Source organism: Phascolarctos cinereus, unplaced genomic scaffold (assembly GCF_003287225.1).
Source record: "Phascolarctos cinereus isolate Bilbo 61053 unplaced genomic scaffold, phaCin_HiC Scaffold_726;HRSCAF=1367, whole genome shotgun sequence".
Classification (NCBI taxonomy): Eukaryota; Metazoa; Chordata; class Mammalia; order Diprotodontia; family Phascolarctidae; genus Phascolarctos; species Phascolarctos cinereus.
The window spans coordinates 162,352,961-162,370,208 of NW_027556098.1; the positions used below are offsets into that span (position 1 = coordinate 162,352,961).

Consider the following 17,248-nt stretch of genomic DNA (forward strand, 5'->3'; position numbering starts at 1 on the left):
AATATAGTGTCTGTCATAACTAGAAGGAGAGGGAACATCCAGAAAATAACAACAAAGAAAAGTCAAGGATGATGGAACTTGACAAAACCTCATTGGTTTTTGTGATTATTATTAAATCACTGGTGACTTCTAAGAAAACTTCTCCCACAATGGCAGTGTGAGAAGCTAGACTTCAAGGAGGTAAAGAGTGAGCAATGAAGGAAATGAAATACCAAATGTAGGCAACTTTTTCAGATTTGTTCAAGTATTCTATTTTGAGTAAAATAGCACAAATGATGGGTTACCAGTGAAATCTGGCCAAAACTATCAGCCAAATAAAATTTTTTTTTGCCTTTGTTTTTATTTTGTTTTCCTCATAATGAAAATAAGCCAAATAGGGGCAAATATTTCTCTAAATCTAATCAGGTTCTAGCTCCTCATGATTCCAAAGGTTTGATTGGTTTCAATTCAATTCATGAAATAAATTACCCAGAAAAAGTGTATGAAAATTTCAAGCAACTCATTAAGTTGTAGCCAAGAGTCTCCTCGTTTCATCGAACAAAAAAATCTTACTACTAGAAGCCCACCTGCTGATATTTAGAGAGTTTTATAGATGATAAACAATTTTGTTTATTTTGGTTTGTTTTGGTGACACTAGATAAAAATAAGACTTTGCAGGTATGAAAACACCTGGTATGTACATTCACATATTCCAGCACTTATCATTAACTCAGGAAGTGTATGGATTAGTAAAGATGAAAACTCTGAGGAGAGATTCATTTCTCTAAGCATAAACTCTCAAGTGGAGAATGATAATTGTGAATACCTTTTTGGAGAATTATAAATGTTTAATCTTTTAAACCATATGAGTATTTAGCCACTAAAGTGAAAAATAAATTTACATTTTCTCTCCCCTATAATTTTAATGTCTACTGTATATAACTCTATCCACATGTGAGTTTTCCATAACATACTGACATTAGCAGGATGACTTCCCTCCATTTCCTTGATGGTGTTTAGTAGGGAAATGTCAATTATTTTTTGTAGTGCTGAAATGTAATTAGGAAGCTACACTTGCCCCAAATTTGATACTAGATTCAAAAGCCAAAGAGAATAGACAGTATATTTGGATTTTCTACTGTTTTAGATTATGTGCACCAGTGCTCGGATTAGCATAGCTAATATATTTTAGAATAAGATTGTCTTTTTGGTGTAAGTTTCATGTGTTTCTAAAAAGCTCTTACTCTCATACTGTTGGCTTATTTCATAACCATAGCATTCTAGATTGGAGCAATGATGAAGCTAGTAAAAGCAGAGGGAAAATGAAAAGACCACCTGCAGTACTGAATGCTTATAAAAGGTTAACACAGTAGTCACTCTAATATTATAGTTTAGGGAAACTATATATTTGATTTTTTGACATCTGAACATGTTTAAAATGATTTGTGAAAGGCTTAAAAGTCATCTATCTATATTTGACTTTGTTATTCCCCATTTCCACTACCATGGCACTTTGAAAGATGGTATTTCAGTCATGTTTAATAAATCAAATGAATATTTGATAAATAAATTATGAATAAGTTTATTTACCTGCATGGAAATCTATTCCCACGGCAAATGAAGTCCCTGATATTGGCATTAAAGCATCCATTTTGTCAGCTGGTTCCAGAGGTATTCCCCTGATTCCCTCGTGAACAGAATACATAAGAAATGATTCTATGCCTAAATGAAAAAAAGCAAAGAAAAAAGCCCCTAAATATAAATTCAAACTTAGAGCTTATTTTATCATATTAATATTCAACAATCTTAATTTAGTTTTATAAGTTCTTTCCTGCTAGCCATTTATCCAGTTGCTAATCACACTGAGATTGCCTTCTCTAGCAGCTCATGGGACCTTCACTTTTTTCATTTAAGCAAATTACACAATTCCTCCTCCTCTAACAAGCCTACTCTGGTAAATTGAAAGATGTGTAGGCAATTCCTCAGTCACCCACTTTTAACAAAGGAATCCCATGATCCCTTCACCTTATTCAACTACCCCAAAAATGTGCTATCCTTGAGTTTGTATACAATGCTATGTCTTTATTTCAGTTAACTAAGTATTTTAACCCTATCAAATTCCAAGAAGGCACAATGCAGAAAAACATCAAAAGAACACTGGCTTTGCAGTCAGAGGACTTGGATTCAAATCCCAGCTCTGTGTCTTTGAAAATCACTTTAACTTTCTGGGTTTTATTCATAAAATCAATGGATTAGGTTAGATAATGTCAAAGGCCCCTCTAGCTCTAACCTTCAATGAACCTTCAATGTCTGTTTTTCAGTCTCTGTGTCTTTAATCTCTGGTCCCATCAATTTTTGTTGTGTTTTTTGTTGTTGTTGTTGTTGTTGTATTTGTAGTGATTTTATTTGTATGAGGAATTCCTAGGAAAGAAACTCCCTCTACCAATGGAAATGGTCACTTCTTCAGAAACTTAAAGTTTTAGAGAATTGCCTAGGACACTAAGAGGTTAATTGACTTGCCCACAGTCACAGGGTGGGTATGTGTCAAAGGAATGATCTGAATCTAGGTCTTCCACCCTCTAAATCCAACTAATAATAATGTTTGCATTGTGTTTACTATTTGCCAGGCACTATGCCAAGCACTTTAGAATTACTATATCATTTGATTTTCACAACAACCCTGGGAGGTAGGTGCTATTAATATCCCCATTATTCAGATGAGGAAACTGAGGCGAATAACGGTTAAGTGATTTGCCTAGGGTCATACAGGTAAAAAGTTTCTGAGGACGGATTTGAACTCAGGTCTAACTGATTCCAGGCATAGTGCTCTATCAACTGTGGCATCTAACGACCCACATCTACTACAGAATAGTGCTTTCCCACATAAATGTTATTATATCTTAAAATATAATGTACTAGAGGGTATTCGTACTCCTTAGTGCATTTAGAATAGGAACAAGAAGCCCCTGTGTCAGTTGCTTACTAGTTTTGTTATGAGTATGGCATTTAATTTTCTTTTTTGGTACTGAGTTTCCTTATTGATAAAATAGGAATCACACTTACCCTTCCCTAGCTCAAAATGTTGTTGGCAGGGTCATATTATATAATATTATATAAAAGTACTCTATAAAATTCTGTTGTCACCCCCACATACATACCATGACTACTCTCTAATACATGTGCGTGTATATGTATCTACATGTATGTGTATACATAAGTATATATGTGTGTGTATGTGTGTATATATGTGCGTATATATATATGTACGCATATATATATATATATATATATATATCTTGGTAAATAATAAATAGTTCTTTATATTAAACAGAATATAACCTAAGGATTCAGTATCTTATAATATCTCAGAGTAAAAACTCTGCAGACCAGTTCTCACAAGATTGATATAAAATTTGTGTTGACTCCAGGACATTTTCCAAAATTTATTTATTTTAATATACATATCTGCTTCTTGTTATTTCTCTCTCATATAATGAAGGATAAGAAAAAATTACAAAGTTCCAGTTAGTTGATGTCCAACATATATAACTGGGATTAACCCAGATAAATGTCCCAGAATGGGGTGAGAACTTCCCTTGCAGAGATAAATTCTGAATAGGCTAAGCAGACAAGGCTAGAAGATTTATCCAGTTAATAGATGGCAATGTGGAATAATTGGAAAAGAAGACTGAAAAAGGATGAGCTTGGTCTGGCAATTAGGATGTTCATTCTAAAAAATCATAATCTTTAAAAGCTAGAGTCTCTATTCTTTTTCTCAGGGAGTTCTAGATTCACTGGGGGAAATGACTTTATCTCTTTTGGCCTAATAGTACTCCAGGTTATTTGGAGAACTACTTATTTAAGGTTGGAGACCTCACTAATAGAATAATACTATATATTCAGAGGAAAAGAAGGATAGGCTATAGTTTTGGTATTCCAAAGTGGGAAAGGCCCATTACCATCAGATTTCTCCACTAAAACATTTTTAAAACACACAATTTGGTGGGGGGTATAAAATTCAAAATGGTGGTTTAACTTCAAGTAGAAGACACTGGTGTAGAATTCTTCCTCTTATTGGTTCTCTAGTTTTGGGAGGATTAGTTCAAGGAAATAGTACTAAACCTTTCCCCTGATGGACATCATACATGTTTCTGTATCTTCATGGATATAAGAGGGTGAGATCTGACAATGATTTTATTGTCTTACTTTTTCTGCTTATTTATTTTGCTATTCTGTCATAATTAAATACTATGCTATTTTCAAAAAAGTGGTTGCTTCAAATTAGGTAAGCAAAATATTTAAGTTACTGAATTTTAAATTTGTTGAAAATTGTCAATAGTCAATATTCTAAATATTGTTTTTGCTGATGTTTAGATACATTTGTGAAGCACCATAGGCTAGTAAGTCTAGAAAGATTTTTTTATGTAAAATATTGCTATCATGAAAAATAAATGTATAAAGTCATAAACATTTATATAAATCCAGTATATTCACTCCAAAAAGTTCAAAATACAGAGGAGTCTTAGAGTTAGTAACAACAGATGCAAAAAATGCCAGGTGGAAATGATGTATTTTTATGACTGTATTGTGGATTATTGAAGTTAGCTGAAGGAAATACTATGTAAGAATAATAAGAAATTCTGGTTGTTTTTATATGAGATATAAAAATGTTTTCAAAATATGGAATACAGATATTCATCTTTATTTTTTAACAACACCAAAGGTCGCAAGCTAGCTTTAGTTACATAGCCATATGTACTTTGTTGATGTGCCTTGTAACTATGACAATCTATTGGAATTTTTGCAGAAACTTTCAGAAATATTCCATTAAAATAATGCTGATGGGTACATTATATATTCTGTGTCACCAGAGTGACTAATCACTTTCACGAATTTGTTTGCTCTAAATGAGCATGTGAGTGCATGTGTGCAAATCAGGGACAAAACAAAAGAAAACAAAATTGTTACAAATAAATCTATGTAATTCAGAATTCCATGCCCTCTGCTGTTTGTCCTAATCTTTCTCTCTTCAGATCTTACATTGAAAAATATAGCAAACTTGCTTGTTAAGCAATAGCATTAATTTGAAAGAGTCAAAGGTTGTTTTTATTTTTGTTTTCCCTAAGTAAGAACGGATTCAGTATTACTAGTCTGCTCCCAAGTAGCTGCAATACCTAGTAAGGACTTTTAGCATTGAACATTAAAGAAAGGATTGTATTTGTTCTCTAAGAAAAGGGTTTTTTACGAACAAGTTAATGATACTCATCAGTATACTGAAATAAATTAGAGTCTAAGAAGGCCTGATATTCACAAACATAGGAAAGCATTACTTATTAGAGTAGGCAGGAAAACTAATTTACTGTATCTCTGTTTCCTACTACAGGCACTGATGAAATCAAGGCTAAATACAACTATTGGGGATCCCACTTGTGGAAAATCACTTTCCTGCCAAAATGACGTTATGAATTAGATATGATTTCAAACTCCTAAAAGTTACTACTCCTCTTCTCTTTCCTCATGACCTTTCCATGCCTTATTCACAAAAGTTGTAGGTGAGAATATTCCTGTACAAGCAGCTGGTTGGTACAGTGGATAGAGCACGGGACCTGAACTCAGGAAGACCTGGTTTACATCCCAGGACAGACACTTACTAGCTGTGTGACCTCCAGCAATTAATTTACCTCTCTAGGCTTCAGCTTCTTCATCTATAAACTGAAGATAATAGCACTTACTTTCCAGAGTTATCGTGAAGAGGACAAATAATGTCCTCACAAGTTATTGTGACGATAAAATAATATCCTTACCAAAAATTTGTAAATTGTTTTACAAATCTTAAAGTACTATATGAATTCTAAATTGAAAATATACATTTATGTGTGTATATACTTATACATGTGTATGCATGTATATGTACACACGTACACACATGTTTAAAAAATTAGTATCTGCAGGTAAGGCCACAAATTAAGAAATGAAATCCCACAGTGTTAAGACTTTGGAAGAACCACTGGATTACACATTTAAAACTAAAAGAAATTTTAGATATTCTCTAGCCCAAACCCCCTCATTTTTACTAATGAGAAAATTGAGGCCTAGAGAGGGAAGGTTACTTGCTGGAGGTCGCATAGATTATAAGTAGCAGAGTCAGGGCCTCTGATTCTAAATCTACCTTTTTTTTTTTTAAATCAAACCATTCCTATTAACATTCACACCATCTCTGGATTTTTTTTCTGCCTTTTTTGCTTATCTAATTGACAGTTTTATCCACAATATTTATAATGGTAACTGAGAAAAGTAACATATAGGTAAAGTTTTAAGTAATTCATACCTTGACATGACATACGATTCTTCCGGAGATTATATCCCACTGTACACACGCAAGTTCTTGTTGTTTCAGATGTTGGTAAACAAAGTTGAGAACAGCCACCATTATTTAGTTGACAGGAATTGCTACCTAAAAAGAAAAAAAAGGCAAAAAACAGTTTGATCCTACTCTGAGAAGTTGCTCAAATTCTATATTACCATAAGTTGCATAGTGCAGCTGCTTCTTTGATACCTAGTAGCTGTTAATAGCACTGCACTTCATTTTTCTGAATAATTTTAATTTGTAGATAAGGTTACAAGTCTGTCTACATATACAAATGAACAGAACACAGATTGATTTTTTCAGAGACATTATGTTAGTCCACTATTGTGCTTCAAAGGGACAGAGAACAGAATATTTTTTGTTTTATAAATGTTTCTTCAACACTCTCATTGTTTCTTTATAGACAAATTGTCCAAGTGTGTCAGATAAACAGCTATTGAATAATATGGCTTAATCAAATATAAACACTGTGCTATTAAAATAAAGATGTTTTATTAATTCCTCTATTTTTAGAAAAGCAATGAAAAAAATCACCATGCCTAGAAACACAATTCCCTAGAACTGTATTAAAACATACCTTTAAGAGTCATCTATTTAACTGGCATAATAATTTTCTTTATTACAGTATACTACCAATGACAAACATCAGTCAGGTAATCACAGGTAGGTATTCCATGGAGATGTCCTATAGAATTTACCAGGCCCGATTGGCTAATTAAAAGTGATGATATGAATTTAAATAATTTACAATCTCACCCAGCAAGTTCATTAACTATCCAATTTTTATAGCATTTTTATTATGCTAGGACATGGAATGCCATTTGCAGCATGTTCAGGCGATGATACAAAGTGCAGTAAATCCAGCGAGAATTACAAAGCGTGATGAAAAGCTATATATCAATATTGCTCTGTGGAAAATGCAAAATACCAATGCAGCTCATTATTTCTTATCTCCTGAACTCAAGATAGTCTGATGGGATTTAATTGTTCAATGGAACCTGTCAAAAGCCCTGTCATTTTGGAAGTGCGAAGTACTCTCAACTTCTGGGATTCCACATCAGAAGATCTACCAACTTCTGCTTATTTCCTGTACCTGACAGTAAAGATTCAGTGCTAAATTTCAGAACACGCGGGACCATATTTTAAATATTCAGATTGCTCTCCTGTTTTAAAAGTTACTACATTCATCTCATAAGCTAAGACCACTTGATTCCTTTTCTTCTCTACTTCTAGGGAAGAGTTTCACATTTCAATAAAGGAACCTAGAATTTCTAGTGAGTCCTTAGAAATAATTTTGACAGCTAGAGTCAACTGTACTTTTAAGTATACAAGAATTTTATGTTTATCATGTTTCTCCTTTGAATTTCATTTAAAAAAAAATATGGTATGGGGAGGTTCTTTTTTTCCCTCTATATCTGTGATTTCATTGATCTGAGAAAACCTCAATGACCAAAATCCTTTCACTGATACACATCAATAATTGTATACAATGTAGAGTCTTGGGGAATTGCCTAAGTCACTCGGGGATTTTTCAATGGTCACACAGCCAGTATCAGTTGGAGACTATGAAGTCAATTTTCTATTCATTATAGCAGGCTGCCTCCATGTCAATTGTTCTTCACCTGGGTCCTTGGACTTGTTTGTTGTTGTTACTGTTTTTTAAATATTTTGATAACTGTATTTTAGTATAGTACGTCTCCTTTGCAGTACTACGTATTTTACCTTAGGCATTAAAAACAGTTTTGTCATCAGAAATCTATAGACTTCACCAGAGTGGCTTCAAAGGAATCCAGGACACAAACTCCTGCTCTTTGTTAATATAGATATGCCTACTGGCTGAGCATTATAAAATCCTATTCAGAATAGCAGTTGGTTTGACTCCAAGCAAAGACTTTGCATTTAGGGAAACAGGGAACTGTACTATAACTTAAAGGAGTCAGCAGCATAGTATTGGGAAATAAATATAAAATCAATACATGAATTGTATGTAAGTAATGTAGGTAAGATGTGAAAGGTAATATAGGTAAGGTATAAAAAGTGAGAGGAAAATTGGGCAAAAACATACATACAAACACACAGAGATAACACACTTTTAATGTTAATCTGCATTATTAACATTTTCTCTATCAATTTATTAAGCCTCAACAATCAACAAAATAATAAATCAAGCCCTGATTTGTAGTATTTGCAAATTTCCAAGGTATAAATGCTCACACTTAAAATTTAACAATTGGCTCTCACAAACTAGTTCAACCTGGCCCCAGAACACCCCTGTATTAAACAAGACTTGTAAAAATGGATTTTCCCAGTCTTGCAAATCTAATGGAAAGGAGAAAATTCTCTACCAGATACATATATGCATGCATACATACATACATAAATGCGTATATGTGTATATATCCTAGATAGCCTCTGAAATGCAGGAAGAACAACAGCTGTAGAAACACTCAAATTCAAGGGAGAATAAAAACATAAATGACTAGCAATTAAACCAGAAGCCTCAGGTGATAATGTACAAATATACAAAGTCTGAATAAGAAACAACGTGGAATCAAGATCCCAAAACAAGGAGGTAAATTTGATGACATACGTATCAATGAGCTTTGGAGGAAGGAAATTTGTATTTTCTGTTTTTGTCATAATTATTACATTTATAACTTTTTTGTTTGAACAGTTATCCAGGGTTTCATTCATACTGGAAAACATTTATTAAGTACCAACTTTCTGCAAGGCACTGCACTATACCATCAAGAAACAAAAATATAACAGCATAGACCCAAGTCTCAAGGAGCTTATAATCTAATGACAGGAAGAGTAGATGAGCCAATAACCAGCAAAGGAAGATAAGTGGTGAAGGGGAGATCAAAACAAAGGCTTGGGAGAGAGGGGGAGAATAGGAGTGAGGTGGTTTAATGAAGGTTTTGTTGACAACATAATATCTGGGTTGAGAACCTAAAGGAAGGGAAAATATCACTTGAAGGAGGATAGGATGAAAAGTACATTCCATGCACAAAAAATTACTTCAACAAAAGCATGTATATGGGAAAAGGCAGGAATAGAACAAGGAATATCAACCAGTAAAGCATGCTTGAATGGATGCAAATGGGAACAACCTAAGAGAAAGCTAGACAAGTGGCACTTGGAACCAGATTGTTGAAGGCCATGAATGCCAAAACCAGGAAGTTTTAGTTTATTCCATAGGAAATAGGAACAAGTGAAATTATTATTATTATATTATTATTATTATTATTATTATTATTATTAGTGAGTAGAGGAAAGATATAAACATCACAGTTAGGAATGAGAGGGATTTATTTGTTTGGAGACTGGATAATGTGAATGTTCATAGGTTTTAGAATAGGAAAAGACCTTAGAAAGCCATTTAATCTTACCTTCTCATTAAAAATTAACTACTGGAATTTTTTTCCCATTACAATCATTTCTGTATATATTCCTACCACTGAACTATCCTCATGACAAACAGCTAAGCAATAGCAAAAAGATCTATTTAACCTTATATGTAGATTATTCACCATTTTGTACCTGTAGTGACCTCATCTCTCTAATGGAGGGAGGTAAAATGCATTTCATTATATCTTCTCCTAATCTAAGATTGATCGTTGCATTTAACGGAAAATGAACACAATTGAATGCTACTGCAACAACTTATAAGAAACAAACAACCTGTTTATCTTAAAGACAAGAAAACAATCAAAGAAGGAAAGCTATTTCCCCAAGGTTTAATATGCCCTACTTTCCTCTTTCTATTTCACCCTGGATTCAGTTCAGTATCTATCTACCGTATCTGTACTAGCACACGCATTGATAGAATAGCTCTATGTTGTCCAACCAAAGCTACATGATAGTCTGGGCAAAAAGTATTCTCCTTTTGTTCACTTTTTCCTATGTGTACAGTTAGGGTGAGTTCTTTTGATAGACTATAGACCTCCTTTAGGAGACTTTATGATGTTCCAAGTCTTGGCATATTCAGCACAATGTCATCCATGAACAGATGCTGCATGACCTTGGCTCAAGAAATTGCATAAAGGCCAACAAATTGAAGTTTCAAGTCATCCAAAAGGCAATGGAGAAGTACCTTATGGACATGAGTATGTTGTAGCATAGCTCCAAATCAAGAAATTTAGAAGTGGCAAGGAGGATTGAGACATGTGACGGAATTAGGAGGTGAGTGGATAATGAAGAAGAGTGAAGGACAGTCATCAAATAGCTTGCTTGAAATGCTAGGAGATCTATGGGAGGGCAGAAGCCCATTGGATTGACCCTGTTTACCATTTTTCAGAAGTCATGGAAAGCAATCCCTTAGGATGAGAAGGAATGGATTGTTTGTGTGTTTTGTGGAGGGCACTAACTGTTGAGAAGTACTGAGTCGGAATTTGTATAATATGAGAGGGTATATCTATTAGGAAGAGGGAAATTTGGGACTGGAATTCTGGGGAGATGGCAGAGGTAAACATATCAATTTGCCAATCAATTTCCTATAGACAATAACTGAAGTCATGAGGTTATATAAGATAATAGGATTATATAAGATAATAGGATCATGAGATTTAGAGGTAGAATGCTTAGAGATGATCAAGGCAAAATGTATAGTCAGAGAAGAGGGCCTAGTTGTTTAGGTATTTCCAATGTTATGGAAAAGGTAGCTATTGTTGTCCTACTTAAGCATTTTTTTAATTTAAGAGAGATAATATGATTTTAAAACATACATTCAATGTAATTATCCTAGAGTAGATCAGAGTAACTTTGTTTTTTACTTTAGAAAAATCCAAACTCTTCTAAATTTTCTAAACTGCAGCCATGATGTAGGTAACCAATGAAAAAAAAAATAGTCCATTCAGCTATCTGGCTTCAAAGAGCCTAATTTCTACCCAGAGAATAGCTCACTCAATACCCAGAAGGTATATTATTATTTTAAAATTTCTCTAATCATGGCCTATGCTGAACCTAGCCATATTATCCACTGGGTCACAAAGATAAGGGGTTAAGTAATATCCCCCTGCAGCAGCATGGTGCTTCAATTATTGCCTATTTCTCTTGAATTCTAATTTTTTGTTTAGCTCACTAAAGTGTATTGCCTCTGAAATCCTCTCTGAGGATCATCAGAGTAGTCAAAACAAAGTGGTAGAGCTTCTATTAATTGTGAAAAACAAAATGAACCTAAAATGTAATTAAATTTATGATGATAAAAGCCATCTGGAACTACTGCAGCATTGCTTGCATTATCAGTCCTATAACCAAAAAATGCAATTGAAGAAATTAGTATGAATCCAACTGTGCCAGGTAGCCTTGGAAAGGATTGGCCCCAGACAAAACAACAAAACCAGGGACACATAACTCTGCATGTAGAGACTTTGGCACAATGTAGGATCTGCAATTATGTATAAGCATTCTTGATGGTTATGAGTTTTGGCATGATTTTGACTGCTTTGCTTTCCAAGAATGAGCTTTATAGAAAAAAATTTTAATTTCATAACTGACATCTGAGAGGTAATGTGTTACAGTAGGTACAGTATGGAGGGAAAATCCATTCTTCTATTTGTTATTTCCTTAGTGTACAGATGACAGCCTACTGAAATTCTCAAAAAAAATGCTGTAAGTTATAATGTACAATAAGATAAATATCTTCATGTAGTACATGTCTCTTAATATGTAGGAAAAAATGAGTGACTCAAGAAAATAATTTTTGACAGTAATATCTATATAATCATAGACACTAGTTTAAATTCAGCTCTCTAATGTCCTTTTCATCTGTTAAATTCTCTTGTTTGACGACTCCAATATTTTGAATTGAGACTGAGGTTATCCTATGCCCCAAATCTTACATAAAAGATACCCATTTGACTAACAAGATGCCTCAACTCTCCAGCGATCTATGTCAACATGATAAATGAAGTGGCTAATTGTACTTTGGAATTCAAGGAGATAGTAATGCTAACACCTTAAATAGTCTGAAATTGCACATCTTTCATACTAATGGAGCTTTTAAGCTACCTGCAGTGATCTTGTTAATGGGATTGTCTTGAATATAGATGTTTTTATCAGTATATTCTTCTGGAGACTGTGCTGTTGTCACTATAATGCAAGTCAGTTAAAGTGTATCATGGATTATCAGGTACAATGAGTTCTTCCTCAGCCAGGGAATGATTTTCTAGGGCAAAGAATGTCCACTTGGGCCAATGAGATCAAGTGCTTGGGATCAAAGGCTATAGAAATCATGGTAACAAAAATAAAAGGAATCACAACCATGCTAAGTGGGTTTTCCCCCTTTAATAAAAATTTGTGGTATAATTGCATCTAAAAAGAAAAAAAAAAGTGAAGTACTCTGCACTACAGTTCTAGAACAAAAGTCTATTATTGCCCATAATTAAACATACAACACACACACACACACACACACACACAGTGTCAGTAGTATATCATTATGAAATTCATCTTTAGAAAGCTTGAATAAATCTAGTTCATTTTTTAATTAATTTAATGTTTTTTAGTAAAAGATACTTTTGGATTCTCAGTTACATTTCATTTCAGTTCTGTGTGATCATTAACAGGCTTCAGTTAACTTTCTGAGATAAATTCATTTATGAGGAAAGAAGAGAGGGCTTGAACTTTGAGACAAAATCTAGGAAGACAGAGATTCTGGAATATGAGGATGTAGCACTACTAAGGAGGGATATGCTTGGAGATATATTACTGGGGAGATAGTTGGGCAGGACCAAGCTAGGAAGGAGTTCACCTGGGGTGAGGCAGAATGCTTTCTATTTTACCTAGCCACTCTTGTTAGTTGTTGGAATTCTTTGGAGAAGGAAATGGTGAATTATTTCAGCATCTTTGCCAAGAAAACCCTAAATGGGGTTATGAAGAATCAGACATGACTGAAAGGACTAAAGAACAACATAGTTGTTGCTACTTAATAAAGGAGTAAAGGTGCCCTTAGGACTCCAATCTCTCCTATACATCCCCTTCTATTTACTCACACAGTTATTATCCAGAAGCAGGCTCTCATCATCTCAATCTGGACTACTGCAATAGCCTGCTAATTGGTCTCCCTGCCTCAAGTCTTTCCCTATTACAATCCATCCTCCACTCAGCTGGCAAAGCAATTTTCCTAAAATGCAGGTTTGTTATTGTTATCTTCATACTCTATATACTTCAGTGGCCCCCTACTATCTTTTGACTCAAAAATAAAGTCTTCTGCTATTTAAAGCCTTTCAAATTTGTTCTCTTCTCACCTTTCCAATCCTACACTTTTCTCTCCTCCATAATGCACATCCAGTCTCATTACTCTGACCTTTTCACTGTTTGTGTCAGCCATGCCTAGGACATTCTTTCTTCTTAACCTCTGCCTCCTAACTTCCCTAAACGCCTTCAAAATTCAGCTTATGTCTCAGTTTCTTCTATAGGCCTTGATGATCCCTCTTTGGACCTCTCTCTCTCCTGCACACACACTACTAATACTTTTCCTCTGTGGTTACCTTCCATTTTGCACTGTACATATCTTAGGTGTATAGTTATTTGCATTAGGATGTGAGCTTCTTGAGGACAAAGATCATATTTTACCTTTCTTTTCATTCTTCTAGCTTAGCCTGACATACAGCAAGATTTTAATAAATTCTTTTCAACTGACTGACCATGCAAATTCCAGATGCCCAATCCTTATTACACCTCCAAATATAAAGTATGTTTTATTTCAATATTAGTTCTACCCTGGAAAATCTTTTTTATATTCTAAGACTTTTAACTATTTCACAATATTACGATAAAATCCATACTACCCCAAATGTAGGAGTTAAACCCTGTTATATGTATCGTATGCTTACTTAAGTGCTAGAAATTTATTTGTAACACAAAAAATGTGACATTATTGAAATGATGGAAGACTCATCTTCCTGAATTCAAATCCAGCCCCAGATACTTGCTAGCTATGTGACTCTGGGCAAGCCACTTAACCCTGTTTGCCTCAGTTTCCACATCTGTAAAATGAGCTAGAGAAGGAAATGGCAAACCACTCCATCATTTTTGCCAAGAAAACCCCAAATGGAGTCACAAAGAGTCAGACGTGACTGAAAAATAACTGAATACTACTATAGCCCTATCCTATTGTCATTCCTAGAAAATGGGGAGAAAAAGAGAAATGAAAGAAAAGAATGTCAAGGAAGAAACTGAGGCAAAGAAGAGTAATGGTTAAGGATATTTTCTCAAAGGCAAATTTAAGAGTCTATGGTAGAGTAATAAGACTGAATATGCGGGTTCTATTTCTGACTCTGTGTGATCCTGGATAAGTTATGTAAATTATTTGAACCTTAATTTACCCATATATAAAATGGGCATTAGGATAAGAATAAACAGCCTACCTTACGTAGTTTATGGGAGGAAAATTTGAGTAGATTTTAGAGTTCTTATGAATATTATTAAATTATTATTAAACAGATCAAACCACCATTTCTCTAAAAACATATTTTAATGAATATGTGCTTCAGATCAGTTCTTTTCTGTTATTGATACAAGAGGTTTTCAAACCAAATTTTTATTCCAAATTTCAAACCAAATTTAGTCAGCTAAAATGAAATTCTAGCCTCAGTACTTACTGCCTACTTATATAAGCTTGACTTTTAATTGTTAAACAATTCCAGAGACTCTTGCCTGACAGCTGCCAAGTGTCATTAACAACTATGAGCATCCCTTCCTCACCCCTGCTGTTCATCCAGGTATTCTCTAGCCTGTAGACCATCTCCAAAGTCCTCCCGGGGAAAAGCTATTTTCCTTCCTCCTCTACCAGAGACTTCTTTCTGATATTCATCTCCCCAGAGAGAGAAGGGATTGGCACTGAGGATTTTCCCAGCAGGAAGAGAGGTAGAAGATAAGAGAAATGGGTTTTTTGTTTGTGCATTTTAGGGAAAAAAATATATACATATACACACATATATATATATATATATATGTATATATATATATACACACATATATATATGTATATATATATATATATATATATATATATATATATATATATATATATATATATATATATTATTTTACTGAGGTTAGGGATTCTAGAGTAAGATCTAAGGAGAAATTAGCAGGTGTGAGGCAGCACTGACTGGCATCAAAGAGCTATTTGGGCACTATGACAAGCCCACCTATGTAAACCATCTGCTTTGCTCTCTCACTCCATTTCATTGAATATCATTTGGACAAGGAAAATGAAGCAGGAAAATCACTTGAAAAAACATTTAGGGACAAATAATATAGTAATTTGGATGCACAACTCTTTTCTTGACATTGTCTACTTTAAACGCCCTTAGTGTCTGGGCTATCTTGATCTAGTAACTAGCACAATGCTGTCTTTTGTTTTAGCAGATACTCCTTTATTTTTCCCCAATCAAGACAAAGATAAAAAGGCTCTTTGAAGACCTGATTAATTAAAATTCCCAAGGCTTCTTAGCCCATGTTTGGAAAGCTAATCATGTACATTATATTAAAGGCATCTCTTCTGTAGAATGACAGCATTTTTTTTTTTGCATCTGCAGATAATCATGAGAGGAAATATATTCTCTCAATTGTTAATCTGAAGAAATAATGTGAAAGAAGAAAGAAGCATTGTGTGCTATAAAGGCAGCGTGAAGATAGTGTAGTGTGACTTACCTCGCTGAGCTTCTTTATCATACACTTTCATATGCACAACCCCTGAAGTCTTATTCCGGAGGACAGTGGGGTTCCTTCCATCTCTTTTGCTGCAGGTGCCCAGCTGAGCTAAGTTTTGGTCTGCCCACCACAGCTTTTTATCTGGAAAAATGGCAGGGTGTTGTTGTTTTGTTTTGTTTTTTTAAAGATAATTATCTTATTAAATAATGATAGATAGTTGATACAGTGTAATCTTTTTTGATTTGCTTTGTTATAGTCCAAAATTCCATTTCTAAGGCAAACATTGAAATAATTTTAACTTCTGAAAAAGCTAATGAGAATCACATGTTCTCATCCACAACCTCCCTCCCTTCATCCCTCCAATTAAAGAAGCTTGATTTTGTTAACTTTTTTTTTCCTAAAGAAGGCAGTAGTTACAAAGAAAAGCACATTTCAAATGTATTATAAATAGAGATTCTTGGACACAAATAGAATTTAACACATAGTATTTTTTTTGTTAATATAACAAGTGAATAACAAGCCTAACATAATACCCCACAACAAAAAAAGCAACAAACAAATTAGACATTGTTCCCTATCCTTGCCATTATTCTTAGCTTACTAATTGTTCTGTACTAGTATCTGTCACATCTCAATAATATTACTTCCTGCTATAACTGAATTTTCAGAGTTTAAAATTGCCAGCTTCTTGGCTTACATAGATTATCCTTATTTTCCTAAATGCCTTAAAATTTAAAGGAAGCTAGGAATTAAAAATTGAAACAAAGATAGCGAGTTTCAAACAAGTTAAGCCCAATTTAGTGTTCATATGTAACAATAATTGTGGCCCACATTCTGTTGCTAGATAATAAGCCCAAGGATTTCAGGGTTCACAAAATTCAAGAATCAACCCCATGAAATGACTGTAGTCTATTTTGTGATATATATTTCACCTAGTAAAAGAATAATACTAGACTTTATTTGAACAAGATTAGGGCAGGGTGGGGTTGAGTGGGAAAGTGCAGAAGGTAGGAAGGAATCCTTATTAAATTTAGGAAAGTAGAATTTCTTTTTCGAGTTAGACCAAAACAAAAAAACAACAAAAAGGAAAAAAAAAACCCTGCAACACTTGTCATGGAGCAGTATCCACTGTTTAGACAGAAGGGAGCTGTCACCCATACCAACTAAAACCATATCCCAAATGTCATTTGGAGATGAAATAGTGCACATTTTATAGTGGGATCTTTGATTCTTATAATA

The 17,248-nt window shown here is 34.0% G+C and overlaps 1 protein-coding gene across 1 annotated transcript in view; it reads right to left on the minus strand.

The window, feature by feature from the left end:
- The window catches only part of LRP1B (LDL receptor related protein 1B), a 2,172,360-nt gene that overhangs the window by 657,157 nt on the left and 1,497,955 nt on the right, over window positions 1-17,248 (minus strand). Inside the window, 3 exon segments of the mRNA XM_020984719.1 lie at window positions 1,570-1,701; window positions 6,308-6,433; window positions 16,010-16,150. Of these exon segments, the coding sequence (XP_020840378.1) occupies window positions 1,570-1,701; window positions 6,308-6,433; window positions 16,010-16,150 (399 nt within the window).